Source organism: Rhinichthys klamathensis, unplaced genomic scaffold, assembly GCF_029890125.1.
Source record: "Rhinichthys klamathensis goyatoka isolate OS25496 unplaced genomic scaffold, OSU_Roscu_1.1 h1tg000275l_1, whole genome shotgun sequence".
Classification (NCBI taxonomy): Eukaryota; Metazoa; Chordata; class Actinopteri; order Cypriniformes; family Leuciscidae; genus Rhinichthys; species Rhinichthys klamathensis.
This window is the reverse complement of record NW_026606794.1, coordinates 3,024,512-3,038,807: the sequence shown is the minus strand read 5'-3', so window position 1 is coordinate 3,038,807 and position 14,296 is coordinate 3,024,512. Positions and strand designations below refer to the sequence as shown.

Genomic DNA, 14,296 nt, shown 5'->3' with positions numbered 1-14,296 from the left:
TTTAATGAATTCAATACATTTTAATAAAATGAATGAAATACCTGAAATGAATGCTATTTAAATGTATTTTTACATTTAGAGACAAAATCAGCATAAAACACAATGTGCAACACATGAACTGCATTATTCTGAGGCAAGCACTGCTTTTGTGAATGGAGGGTAACTGCATGACTGTTACTGTTGCTGCATTAGTGGAAACAACAGGCCAGTAAATATCTTCAGCCTTCAGAATGTCCTGGCTGACGGGACTTTTAGTTGCTGTGATCTATTGACTCTCTGGACTGGGGGACAAGACCCATTTAGCCCTGTCATTTTTCATGACAAACACTGCCCATGTGACAGCCACTAAATCCATCTAATTGAGCTGCTCCCGCAGGCAGCACACCATCAAGTTTAACTGTGCTCGTCTGTTTGAGATGCATTGAATTGTGTGGAATTACTTGCAAAAGATTAGGCAGGTGTGGTAATAGCCTGAACATCTTATTCACAACATACATTTTGCTTAGTAGCTAGCTAGGTAATGCTGAGATGCTTGTTTATTGATTGCTAAGAGGGGAAAAACTGGCATGGCAATATTCATTTGCATATGTTGTGCAATTCAAGGTCCGATGTATTGCATGCTGAAATATCTAGTCAATCAACATAACACTCACCCTCTCCCTTAATGGTGCAATTCAGCTACATTTTAGTTTTGTAAGTCTTGGTTTTGGTCCAAAATAGTGGGCTGTTTCAGTTTGGTAAAAACAGACCCTCCCTTTACCTCAACAGAGGTTCAGTGTTTCTGCTGTCCTAATTCATGCTGATACTATCATCAGTGTCATTATTAGAATATATTATATATTATATATATATATATATATATATATATATATATATAGAAGATCAGCTCAATAGCCATGTTTCCATCAATCTTTTTTTTTATGTGAATTTTGGCATGTCGTTAAAAAAAATATGGAAACACCAATAATAAAATATTTTAAAATGCGGTAACACTTTATTTTAAGATGTACTTACTATAGTAGTAACAATAAATTATGCATAATTACAAGTAACTAACCCTGAACCAAACCCTGACTGTAACTCTATAGTAAGTACATGTAGTTAATTAATATTACGCAGTACTAATTCACCTTAAAATAAAGTGTAACCAAAAATGCAAACTATGCTTGCTATAATTTTTTTTTTTTTCATTAGAAGACCAGCGCTTAAACTACAATAGAAACACACTTAATACATTTATAGATCAATTTCTACTTTAGAAAATGCCATGTGACTGCTTCATGTCTCAACAAAATGTATATTTTTATATTTTCCAATTTCCTGGAAGTGATGATTTTGTTTTCTTGAAAACATGGGATGGAAATTCTGCTTACTTGCAATTGCTTTTGCGATATTTCGATTTTTGCTAATAATAATTTCAGAGCTTGAATGGAAGCATATAGTTAATGACAATCATTCCTTGAGTAGTTACTCTGAAGAAAAGTAAAGCCATTTCAGTAAGTAGAATGACTCTTTAAACGGCTGTTAAAAAAAAAAGACTACTGGATTAGTGTGATCCAAAACAAGCCATTAGACATTTTCAGCAGTTTCTGAAGCACTCTAGAATAGTTCCCAAGACATCAGTTCAGTTTATTCGTATGGAGCATGGCGTCATCCCAAAACGAAAAACGGAAAGGCTAACGCAGAAGGCCATGACTGCTGGTCGTGATTGATTTGGGGGGCTTTGACTTACCCAAGATTTTGCTGATGTTGGAGTTGTGCATGTCTGGGAAGGCCTGAAGGATTTTGCGGCGCTCATCTTTGGCCCAGACCATGAAGGCGTTCATGGGCCGTTTGATGTGAGGTTCGTTGCTGTTCCTTCCCCGGGGTTCCCTGTAGACCCGTGCCTCGGTAGTGCTGGCGCCTCCTGTTGGCCAACAATAATACTGATGTGGTTTATCTGCAGAGCCATTCAGTTCCCTACACCCTAGGAACACCAGAGCAAGAAGGAGAAAGCGGGTGCAAACCGTTAATCAACCTAGTAGTGCAGGGCATCCATCAGCACATCAGTGTGACTGGAGCTGAACCAGAGAAGGGAGGCCTGCAGTCGTACCTCATACTCCAGGCTGCCCATCCCAGAACTGGATGGGACAAGCCCATGTTTTGGAGCATAGAACAAGACGGCATTGTTGGTCGAGGAACTCCCGATGAGTGAAAACTAGCTCAAACCAGACTAGGAGGACCCTCACCATAATGCCTTTTAAATATTTTGTCTGGGTTGCAGCGTTCTTTCTTTTGAACCGCCGTACATTTCTGGATGGCTGTCGTAATGTTTCTCCTGCTATGAGTAATAATGGTAATGCTCTGAATAACAAATGTGGCACAAGTGTGTTTGTGTAAAGGAGGTAAAATTAGGGGAGAGGGCCAGTGCCAATGTCCTGACAAAACATATATCTCCATGTGATTGCTTTCAATGTGCTAACACATACAGACAGAGGATGACAAAAGGCAGACTTAAACACAGCAGTTAAACTTGGGATGGTAAATAAAATATATATAATATATATATATATATATATATATATATATATATATATATATATATATATATATATATATATATATATATATATATTTGTGTTACTTGGATAAAATATTTTAGGCTATATTTTTAAATAAAATATAAAAGACTTTGTAGGGTCACTAATAATAATAATAATAAAAACTAATTAAAATAAATAATTATATGACAGATACCTGTATATAAAAATACAAAATTAGGTGTCTGTATAAAAATGATCACTGGCATTTCACACATGCGTGTGTAGAGTTAGTGAATGAGGCCTGGTGTGAGTGCAGTACAGAGCAAACAGGCTTGAAGGAGTGTAACTTCTCAATCAGGCCATTCACAATCAGCATGTGTGTCCCCCAGTTTCTGTATTTAACTTTACAGCAGAGTGAAAATGATTCTGTTTGCATGCGCATTTGCTTCCTTTTATATGTAAGATGTGAAAGAATTAAATAAAAGCTGTATGAATATTTCAACAAACAAAAACATGTTGATAAATAAGGCTTGAAAAATAAAACAAACAAAAAAAAAGCCTTCCCATATGCTACGATACATCTTTAATGATCCAAAAACTGGATAAGAAGGCTTGGAATCAGCCATGAATATTTCATCATCCACATGTGATGTGTATTCATTAGGACCCTGAAACTTCAAGTCTTGGCACACGATACCTGCTTTTGATTTCTATTATCAGTGGTGTTGATAAACAAAATAAAAACTCCATCTAAGTAATGGATCTTGGCACTGCACCGCTACTAAAGCACCGGGATACCGAGATTATTCCGAGGGCAGTGTGCTGCTCAGAAAAGGAGGAGCGGGAAATAGGCAATGTTGGAGAGGTACCTTCTCTGTTCACACACATACACACACACACTCATGCCACACTGGGGCCCTGAGAGAGAGAGAGAGAGAGAGAGAGAGAGAGAGAGAGAGAGAGAGAGAGAGAGAGAGAGAGAGAGAGAGAGAGAGAGAGAGAGAGAGAGAGAGAGAGAGAGAGAGAGAGAGAGAGAGAGAGAGAGAGAGAGAGAGAGAGAGAGAGAGAGAGAGAGAGAGAGAGAGAGAGAGACAGAGAGACAAAGTCTAAGTTTCAGGCAACCAGCAGGAGGCTCTATCCTCCAGGCCCTGCTGGGCAGAATGGCTTTGCCCAGGGCCCAAAAGATCCATTTACACATGTCATGTTTAACAATCATAATAATCCAGAAAGGGCTGCTGTTTATCTGGCTGCCCGGCTCCACACAGTCATGGTGCATCAGTCAGGCTCTCTCTGATCTTCCCTCTCCACAACTTTGTACCACCAAACGCACTACAAGCCAGCTGCCTCGTCCCAGCTTCTCTCGGCCCCTTTCGTTGGGATTATACGGCGACGACGTTCCCCCCACAGTACATTAATTTCATTTAGCACGCGCTCACCGTGCAGGATAAATTGATTTCACTTTGTTTGGCTTTGACAGCCATGTTTATTGTGCAATGAAATGTAGTGTGGCGTAGGGCTGACAGTATCCATCAACGCTGGGCAATCTGCTGACTGCCGGGGCCAGATGAAGGCATTCATTACCTTGCCAACGCTTGCTCGCGCATTCGGCTACCTTACCCAGACACGACCGCCGCTGTCTGTTCGGGGGGATGGCCGGCTCTAATTTACGATTCGCCCTGTGCCATTACTTTACCACTGACACTGATTCAGCAATTTATATACTGGCATGCATTCAGATATAGGCAGAGGTGAGCAGCTTACATGCAAGAAACCAGCAGCTGGACTTTTAAATTGCAGATCGGATCCATTTTTCCGTTTCGCTGAGAGAGGGCGAGAGGGACCGGGGCTGGTTGTAATAATCATCTCATGCCCTGTTGTTGCTGTAGTGCGTCAGCAGACACAGACTCAGCGCTCTCAGTCATTTGAGTGGACCGCAGGAATGAGAGCCGACTTAGAGTGCCGGTGCTCTGCGGGACGAGACGAGCGGCAGCCCCTGGCATGGAGCCCCGCTCGCAGACACGGGTGGTCCGTGCCCCCCACCCTACAGCAATCATGATGTGCCTTAATCAAAAGCAGCCAAAGAGTTGGCAGCGAGGTCGGCTCGCGCGACGTCACCCCACATCCACAACATGCAATTTACAACCCTCTGCTTTTTTTCTAGCTTGTTGTTGTTTAATAAGAAAGCTTACATGCCTCTGACATTTACAAATTAGCATTAATTGACGTTTTTTCCCCCTGTGCGGCTCTTTTAGGAAGCACCTAGTTAGGTGTGTTATTGTGTAAATAAATGCAGATGTTTCGGGATGCCACGGGAGACCCCCTGAGGTGCGTGTGTGTGTGTGGGGGGGGAGACGGCAGGAGGCTTCTAATCGACTTTATTGTGATTTATGAGACCCGGTGCCCAACATGACAGAGCGATACAAGAATCTCCATTTAATTTGTCTCTCCCGGTGAACAGGAGGGAGAGCAGAGGGGGACTGTATGAATTACAGAGAAAGAGAGAGAGCGCTTACGAGGAAGTGTGCGAGTGAAAGGGGCCCCGCGGCCCGGCACACCTGCCTGCAGCAGGCCCGGACTCGATGGTACGCGGAACAGAGCCAAAAGACTGAGCCTCTCAGGCTCTCGCTGCAGCTAGCCTTTTGTTCTGAGGGCACACACACAGACTGTCACACAAGAATCCGCTTGGAGAAACAACCAACAATCACGCAAACCTGCCAGGCCCTCTGCGGACGATCCAATAAAGAAAGAGACGCCTTTCCGTGAAGGTATTTAGCGCTGACAATCGGAGTCTCTCTTACAGCGCACAGGCAGATATGACACAATGCTCAGCTCTCCCATTCATGTCAGCACTCATATTGTGCTAATTAAACCATTACAACTTACATGTGATATAAGGCCACTACTTTAACATGCCAATTGTTGTGTTGCACCCAGCTGGATATTTGGAATTCTGCTCTCTCTCTGTGTGTGAACAAGTTTATATGGACAAAAGCGCAACGTGTTAGTGCATGTTAGCATGTGCTATTGTTTCCCATGCATCTCGCCCTGGATGTTGTAAGGTCTTGAAGAGGGCCATGCTAAATTCCTGTTTGCAATGCACTATTGTAGAGACCGACGTGTAAAGGAGACTTGGGCTGAGGTGCAGACTACAGAGACAGTAAAACTGGATAAAGGACTGGCAGTGGGAATGCTGGGAAAACACAGACAGACACAAGAATGTCTGGTCTCTTTGTTGTATAGACAGCCACACACAAAAGCGCACTACCGTTAAATGTTCTCCATCTTTCTCTGAGCTGATTTATGTTAAGTGTGATAAAACTATATTTTTTGGCACCCCATTAGTGCCTCAGAGTAATAATAATAGGATGTAATAAAAAGATATTACATCTCAAAATTGCAAGTTTATTTGTCATTCTTGTGACTTTATCTAACAGTGTGACTTTTTCTGATAAAGTGCTTTTTTTTCTTATTAAAAATTATATATTATTAACCTGTTTTATTTTTTACTTTGAGGCATAAATGGACTCCCAAATACCTTACAGTTCATTACACTATGCTGTTCTTTTGAGCTTTCTATTCAAAGACAAAAATATTCCACAAAAATATTAAGCAACTGTTTTTAACTGATAATAATAAGAAATGTTTCTTGACCACCAAATCAGACTGGAGTAAGGACTGGAGTAACTTCAGCTTTGCCATCACAGGAATAAATGAAATTTTTAAATATAATAATTGTTAATAGTTAATAACACAGCTTTTTTAAAAATTAATATTTTTAGAGTATTTTTGATCAAATAAATGCAGAAACTTCTTTCAAAAACATTTTTACCGACCCCAAACTTTTAAACAGCAGTGTAGATCCTCACATATTCTGTGTTTTTTTTAAACATTATATGCCATTTATTATACACGTTTACAAAAAGATTGCCTAACAGACACAAATGTATGATTGAGCTTTTGGTTCCTTTGCTTTGACTTCTGTGATTGCTAACCTATGATAACAGGTTTTTATAGGCATTTAACTATATGCATAAATAATTCAGCATTAACATAGCTCAGAGATTAGTCAAGTCGAGCTGTTATTTTGACCGGCATTGTCTCAAAAGTGTGCTGATATTACCTCGACTTCCTGCCCCTGGAATCACTCAACACACCCTTTGTTCTGCTAAGACCCCCGTCTGACAGAGACAGTTTAAACACACGCACGACCCGACCCGCTCGGCAAACAAAACTCATACGCAGCCATATGTGAATGAACAAAGGGGCCATACTAAAGCCTTTTGTGGTATTAGTTAATGTTTTTCATCTGAGCTTAAAAAGACCTAATGACTTTGTGGTGAGCTGATGCATGTGGCTCGTGGCTTTTTGCGAAATGAAGGAAATTCTATCTATTTCCATACCCCGCCGTTATTTTCCAATGGCCTCTCTCTCGTTAGAGCTTTGGCAGCTGTTAATTTGGTTGCTGCATGCTTCACAAATATTAGTTCAAGCAACCTAAAGCTTTCTGCGAGTTGCAGCAGTGACAGAGAGCTGTTTTACACCCCAAGCCTTTTCCAATATAACGTGTCTTTTCAGCAGGCAGGACCTCCGTACAGGGGAACACGCCGCCGTTATGGACCCACTCAGTAATTTTCCTCTGCTCTCGATGGCAGTTACTGTATGAGTCTATTCGCCCTGTTAAAGTGTCAAGAAATTTAATTCTCAAATGGTAGTTTCCTACTCAGCTGATAAATCATTTAAAGTGCATTAAAAAATAGCTAGCTTTATTGACAAAGCCCCAAAGCTTCTGAACAGAGTGGCATAATAAAACAAAGACTAGTTTCAAATAAACAGAACAAAAAGGATAAAGTGTAGCCTTTTTAAGCGTAGGTATCGCATACACGGTGCTTACATTCCTCAAATGTTCAGGGAGAGGAATGCAATTTGTTTGACTTGGTCTATCAAAAAAGGCTCTAAACACAAAAACACACAAGTAAACACTTCATGTTTCCCAACGGGTAAACACATTCTACTTGTAAAAGAGACTATTTAATGTAGGGCGTATCATCATAAAATGCCGTTCACATCCTTCATCTCGATGTGTTTGCGGGAAGATGGAGATGGGGATGGCTCTGAGCACTTCTAGTGGCGCCTGTCCACTGGAATGAGAAACCTCTGTGGCCTTCTAATCCTGTCTGTACTGGGAGTTAACTGATGGGACGTTCTCTGTTCCTTCACCTCCACTTAGGACTTTGACTCTGCATCTCTTGGGTGGCTGGGTGCCCTCAACCCTGGTTCAGAGCCCACAGGAGACGGGTTCCCACCGTGTTGGAGGACCCAGCTTTCTCACTGATCTGAGAGGGGTGGGATAGGCTTCTTGGTGGGAATCTGCTCTGGTCTGGTGGTCAGAGCAGATCCTGCCAGACCAGAAAAACTGCATCTCTAAACCTCTATTTACAGATTTCATTTTTACCCAGCCAAAATAAATAATTTATGCTTTAGAAAGCTCATAAACAGAGATATGAGAGGCTGTTCATCTTACAACAACAACAACAACAACAACAACAACAACCACCAATCTATTGTGATTGTCCCCTTATAATATCTATCATTACACGGAACTTGAATTCTTTATTATTCCATATCTTGGCATAGATTTCCATGAAAACTGTTATAAATATTGCAATATACAAATATACATGGGAAAAACACTAGTGCATATACAGTATGCACACTGTTTATGAACAGGGTGGCAAAAGGAGCTGACATCTCGTCATTAAGTTCTATCATCAGCATTTACACCTCCACACCCAGCAAATCAAACATGAGCTCTGGCAACAGAGTCTGGTTCTGGAGGAGGCCCAGCATTGTCCCAATCCTTTGTCATGACGAACTAGCTGTTAAAAACTTTAAATACAGCCGTGCAAACTGCATTACCCCCATCTTACCCCCATCAACTTCCTCTAAAAACTGGCCGAGCAATTGTGGAATTTGATCATGTGACTGAACTGTACCTGACCTCATTCCTCACTGTAGTCGACAAGCAAGAAGCATTAGATATATGGAAATGCTTTGCAAGGGTACAAAGCAAAACGAGCATAATTTGTGAGAAGTCACATTATGTTTTGAAACACTACTTACCGTCGAAATCCTCTGGCCTGGTGAGGTCGATGACTCTGTGACCGATCTTTCCATCCTCGCCTAGTTTGCCCAGGTGATGGCCAAGGCTGTCATAATGAGACCTCTCCTGCAAAAATGAATGAAAATGTGTGTTCAGATATACTTTCCTGTCTACAGGATTGGTTTCTCTTAATGTACCACATTGCATACTATGAGAGAAAATGTTTAATACAGAAAATGGTATTTATTCAGATCTTTCAGATTCATTAATAATCGAGGCTTTTACTTGCTGTTGTTTTAATTAGAACATTGGGAAATTATGTGTTCTTCCACAATGGTCTATAAAGTTAAATTATTTATGTAATAAATGTATAAAATGAGTAAATTAATAACAACAACAACAATAGTAAGTATTACAATTATTATTTCAATAAAAAGAACAACAACAATTACTATATATACTGTATATCCACTAAATGTATACTACACACAAACTAAAATCTGTATGAAAACTAAGTACTAATAAAAACACTTAAGGCGAATTTCTGAATTAAAATTGTGATTTAATGAAGCAGAATTAAAATCGAATGAAATTTCAAGGCACCAATTCAATCTCGAAAGGCACACAACCCTGCCGGACACACATGCTCTTCGCACGCATTTTTATGGGCCCATGTCAAGTCATCTTTATCACAGCTGTAGTTTCTTACTGTCTTCATCTGCAGGGACTTGTACCGATAAGAGTCTGGAACACTCTGCTAAAAAGGATTTAGAAACAACACACTGAAAGATCCTGAGCACACAATGCAGCCTGGGACCTCCAGTGAAATGTTCAGCTTATTTCTTCTTTTCCGCTCTAATCTTTGCAGTACATGCCCCTGTCTCTGCCGCCCTGAGCTCCCTGTCTATCATTTATTCAAGGCTCATGCTCCGAGGAACATGCCGTGTTTTCCCTTTTGTCATGTTGCTCTCTGTTCAGATTAAACTTGGCATCATGTCGCACTTGATGCACAATAAACCCCTGTCATTCTTCGCTGGTGCGACAATATTGAATGTCATGTCCGTGTGCATTTACAGAATAAAATAACAGCTTTTGGGGGGTCCTCCTGAAAGGTTGCAGCACATTAGACTTAATGTATTATGCAGAGGAAGAGGGCCGACCGCTGCTCGGGCCCATTGTTACATGACCTAGTTCTGCCGTGAGTGCGGCAGGGCATTAGTGAAGGCCCGTCTCGCTCTCTCTAAAGACTCGAAGAGGAGATGGACACTTTGACTCGGCATGATACAAGTAATCTCTCCCCCCTCCGAATGGAGCAGGAAGATGGTAAAAGCAAAGCGCGTTATGGTGAGTCGGCCCCAAAGCGTTTGTTCTTCTCCCAGGGTGTGCATTCAATCTCAGGCAAAAGGTGTGCTTGAATTGTCTTTTCTTTAGAGAATGCCTATCATACACAGTTTGAACAGACACTCGGGCGGCCTCCCAACACAATGCTAACAGCTCCCCTGCCACAGACGCAGACACAGATACCAACGTACACATTAATCTTTCAGCCGCGCTGCTTTGGCCGTTTTGCTCGTTTGTTTGTTTTCTGTTCTTTTCGCCACTGGGGAGCCCGTGGACAGTGGAAGCTCTTCACACGGCAAAAGATTATCACTCCGGCTCAACTTGTCAATAGCTCATGACAATAGTGGATTACTTGGGAGTATTCCGTTCTTATTGCTGTTGTCACTTTAAATAGACTTTATCATCACTGAGGGGCAAATTCACTAAACAGTTCAGGCACGTTTGTATGTGGTGTTTCAGCATTAAAAGCCTGTCACGTTCACTAACTAGCCCACCTGCAAACCAGTTTAACCAGGTTCAAAATGCACTTAACTAGCCTTGTCATTTTTTTAAGCACAAACATGTCTTATTGATTTTTTTGTTATTTTCATATAAATACATACACTGCTATTCAGAAGCTGCTGAGTTTTTTTTTTTAAAAGAAATTAATAGTTTTATTCAGAAAGGACACATTAAACTGATTAAAAGGGACAGTACATTTTAGGGGTGAACCCGAATAGTCGAAGATTCGATGCTTCGATAGGAGGAGCCTGATTCGACTACCAATCTCACGGTCGAATCTTCGCAGATGTGTTATTAAACGAGGATTATGTCATTTTGGCTATATGAGTGTGCTCAATGTCTGATTTCACATAGAACTACTGGTTTTCTGTCAATACGTTAATATACAGCCTATTATGATAATGCTGTCAATAAAAATGTGCAAAGAAAGAAGCTTTTAATAAATATGTTTTAACGTGCGTGCAGCGTGAATAAATCCAAACACCCCGTGACAGATTTAAGTTTCACTTTCGATTCGTGACCGACAGAGGAGCGTCTTGTCGGCAGGGATTTAAATCTTTAAAAATGTCTGGGATAAGAAAATCTAAAGATGCACACCATGCGCACTTCTGCCGGCCAACGTTAACAGGTTGGTTTTCCTCGGGACGTTCTAAAACGCTTAACGTGAAAAAAGCTTTTAAAACGCTTAAATGGCACTTTTACGTGCTTAATGTATGTACACAGTAGGCTACACACCTTAAGAAACCATTCCATGTGCAGATAAGCAGATGAACCCAGAATATGAACGCAACGCGTTTCTCCTATAGAAAGTCACGTAAAGCTTTTTCTTTAACGGTTTTCTATGGGAGGAAAATGCTTAACGTAGCCTATAATAAAACGCGTTCCGTTCATATTCTGGGCTCATCTGCTTTTCTGTAGGCTATATAGTATGCTTTATTAATAAGGTGTGTACAGAATTTGATCTTTTAATATCACAGTTTTAGGACAAAGCCGTTAAGCGTTTTTCACGTTAAGCGTTTTAGAATGTATTTTATCCGCGCACACAATTTGAAAAGACTCAAACGGACACAGGCCGAGTGAAAGACTGGATTTTGTTTTTTCGATCAGGTATGGGTACAAGTGATTTCAAAACATTTCAGCCAGTTCTAATTTGATTTTTGGATACTGCATGTGACACGTTTAGCTAAAAAGACTGCCGCTCCAGTTTAGCGTAATTGTTGTTTCTGCAGTTAAAAAGACAAAGTTGACAATCCTGGCCATACTTTCGTTATTTTAATAATTTATTTATTTTTATTTTATTAATTGATCACTCAGGGTGATCTAATTTAACTATTTGTGACTTGTGTTTTGAATATTTGTTCCCCTGCACTTTAGGCATTTTGCACACATTTGTTCTGCTTCTTGTGACTTGATTCTGACTTATTTCGTGTTGTATTTTTATTTATTATAAATGTATATTGTGTTCTTAATTGTTGATTATTTTTCAGTGCATCGATGTTGCGCTGTAGGCCTACTTAGAGCACGCTCGTACAGGCAATTCAGCCGATTTAATTTGATTTGCATGTGAAATGCAAATCCTATCTGCAGTGTGGCCTTTCTGCAGTTATTTATGTTATTTCTTAGTTTTATTGATCCAAAATGTTTTTATACATTTTCTTCTATATCTTTGTGTGATGTTCTGTACATCGCGGCTTTAAAATGTTAAAGCCCCGCCCCCTCCCCAACACCACACACATGATTCGACTATTAGTCGACTATAGGCAGGACTTGACGAATCTGATTCGACTATGAAAATCCTTGGTCGGGGACACCCCTAGTACATTTATAATGTTACAAAATATTTCTATTTTGAATAAATGCTGTATTTTAACTTTATATTCACAATCCTGAAAAAGAATGCATCACAGTTTCGATGAAATATTAAGTAGCACAGCTTTTTAAATATATATATTTTTTTTTTATCAGCAAATCAGCATATTAGAATGATTATTGAATGATCATGTAACACTGAAGACTGGAGTAATGATGCAGAAAATTCAGCTATCGCAATCACAGGAATACATTTTAAACATTTTAAAATATATTAAAAGAACTACTTGAAATTGTAATAATATTTCACAATATTACTGTTTTTACAGTATTGTGAGCATAAGAGACTTAAACACAGCACTTTTACCTTCTTCAAATAACGCTGCACTATTGCTGTCCTTGGAAAAAATAATTAAATAATAATAAAATGAAAATAATAAATGCTGTTATAAGCTGCCACAAATTCATTAAAAAAAATCTTTTGTCTACTTGATAACATAAATTTTTACCCAAAAATACAGATTTTTCCCTCTAAAAACTATTACTATTACTCAAAAAGACGGCACAAGCATCAGAGAAAGAGAGAAAAGCTGTAGAGAGAGAGTACCGCAATTTCCCACCACCACGCTTGATGGAACAATCATTATTTATGGCCATCTGAGTGATTCTGATGTACAATTAACCACTACCTGCTTATGGCCTGTCATTAAGAGCTGCCTGTCTTGACTCTGTCTTGCTTATTTAAGTGTTTTCTAATTATGACATATGTAGCGGTCCCCGCTGGGCTCAGACGGCTTTGTAAAGATAAGTTGGAGCGCTAGCTTGGTGTGCCACGCTCTGTGTGAAGCCTCCTACACTGCTGTATTCATCACCAGACCACATTATTGCACTTAATGAAAGAGGCGCAGCACCCAATGACAAATTGACTGATGTGCGATTAGTCGCACGAGTGATGGCCGATGCGCCGTGGACTGTCCACTGGGGAAGGCCCAACAACTTGTCTAAGTGTGTGTGTGTGTGTGTGTGTGTGTGTGTGTGTGTGTGTGTGTGTGTGTGTGTGTGTGTGTGTGTTGTGTGTGTGGGGGGGGTTGGGTTATAAATTACTTGCCTGTGTCATCCCCTCCTCCCTGCTCAGCTGGCTCTCTCTGATCAATCAACCCCTTTTATAAAGTCATGATCATTAAACATCAGTTTGGGGAACAAGGAGCATCCATCATTGAGTTTCATTAAATACTGTTTAGGCGCGAAACTTTCTAATTTTCCAGAGAATTAAAGAATGAGCCGGGTGAGAGCTATTGTATGTGAAAACGAGATTAGACACTTCAGTGTCGCAGGTCTAACTTAATGGAGTGAGGTAGAGAGAGTTCATTCATGCCTAGGAGGTGCTGAAATTCATGGGAAAGTGCGACACAGTTTACAGTGCATATTAGGAGTCTGCAATTGAGAAATATAAGACACTTTCAAATATTGTACAATGAATTTCTATTCAATTTAATATACTGTTTTATACACTTATTGGTTGTAACTTCTGTAATTTATGTCGTAGCATTAGGTACAAATTATCGAGAGAAATAATTTATATGCATAACACCAGGCTTTTTGTTTGAAGACTCGAAAAAAGAAAACGGTCTAAAGCGCCTTTACTACTGTCTGCATCAAGTGCTGTGATAAATCAATGGCATTTTTATTATTTTATGGTGTCATTAAATTTTTACTGATCACATTGCCACAGAAGAGCAGTAAAGGGTGTGTACCATCCTGAAAAAGGCCCGTCCAGTTAGGCAAATGCTTACCAGCAGATCTCTACGACCATTGTGCTATAAAGGATATTTATAATGTGCATTACGGCAGTGAGATGGCAATAGCCCAGAGTCTCCGCAAGTACAGAGAGAAGGAGAAAGGGAAAGGGCGGTTAGGCAAACGAAGAAGAAAAAAAAGAAAAAACGGAAACAATGCAAAAAAGAAAAGATGTCATGGTACACGTTGTGCCCCTCCCATGCTAACCACGACCTCTCTGGCGCAC

General features: G+C 40.2%; 1 protein-coding gene across 18 annotated transcripts in view; it reads right to left on the bottom strand.

Annotated features, from left to right (window-relative positions):
- sox6 (SRY-box transcription factor 6) overlaps nt 1-14,296 on the bottom strand; it is a 158,825-nt gene that overhangs the window by 6,719 nt on the left and 137,810 nt on the right. For 15 of the 18 annotated variants that reach the window (XM_056268736.1, XM_056268734.1, XM_056268737.1 and 12 more), the window contains 2 exons: nt 8,643-8,748; nt 1,733-1,966 (listed from right to left, as the gene is read on the bottom strand). In XM_056268736.1, coding sequence (XP_056124711.1) covers nt 1,733-1,966; nt 8,643-8,748 — 340 coding nt within the window. The remainder of the gene's footprint in view (nt 1-1,732; nt 1,967-8,642; nt 8,749-14,296) is intronic. The other 3 variants (XM_056268740.1, XM_056268738.1, XM_056268739.1) reach the window with 1 other exon arrangement.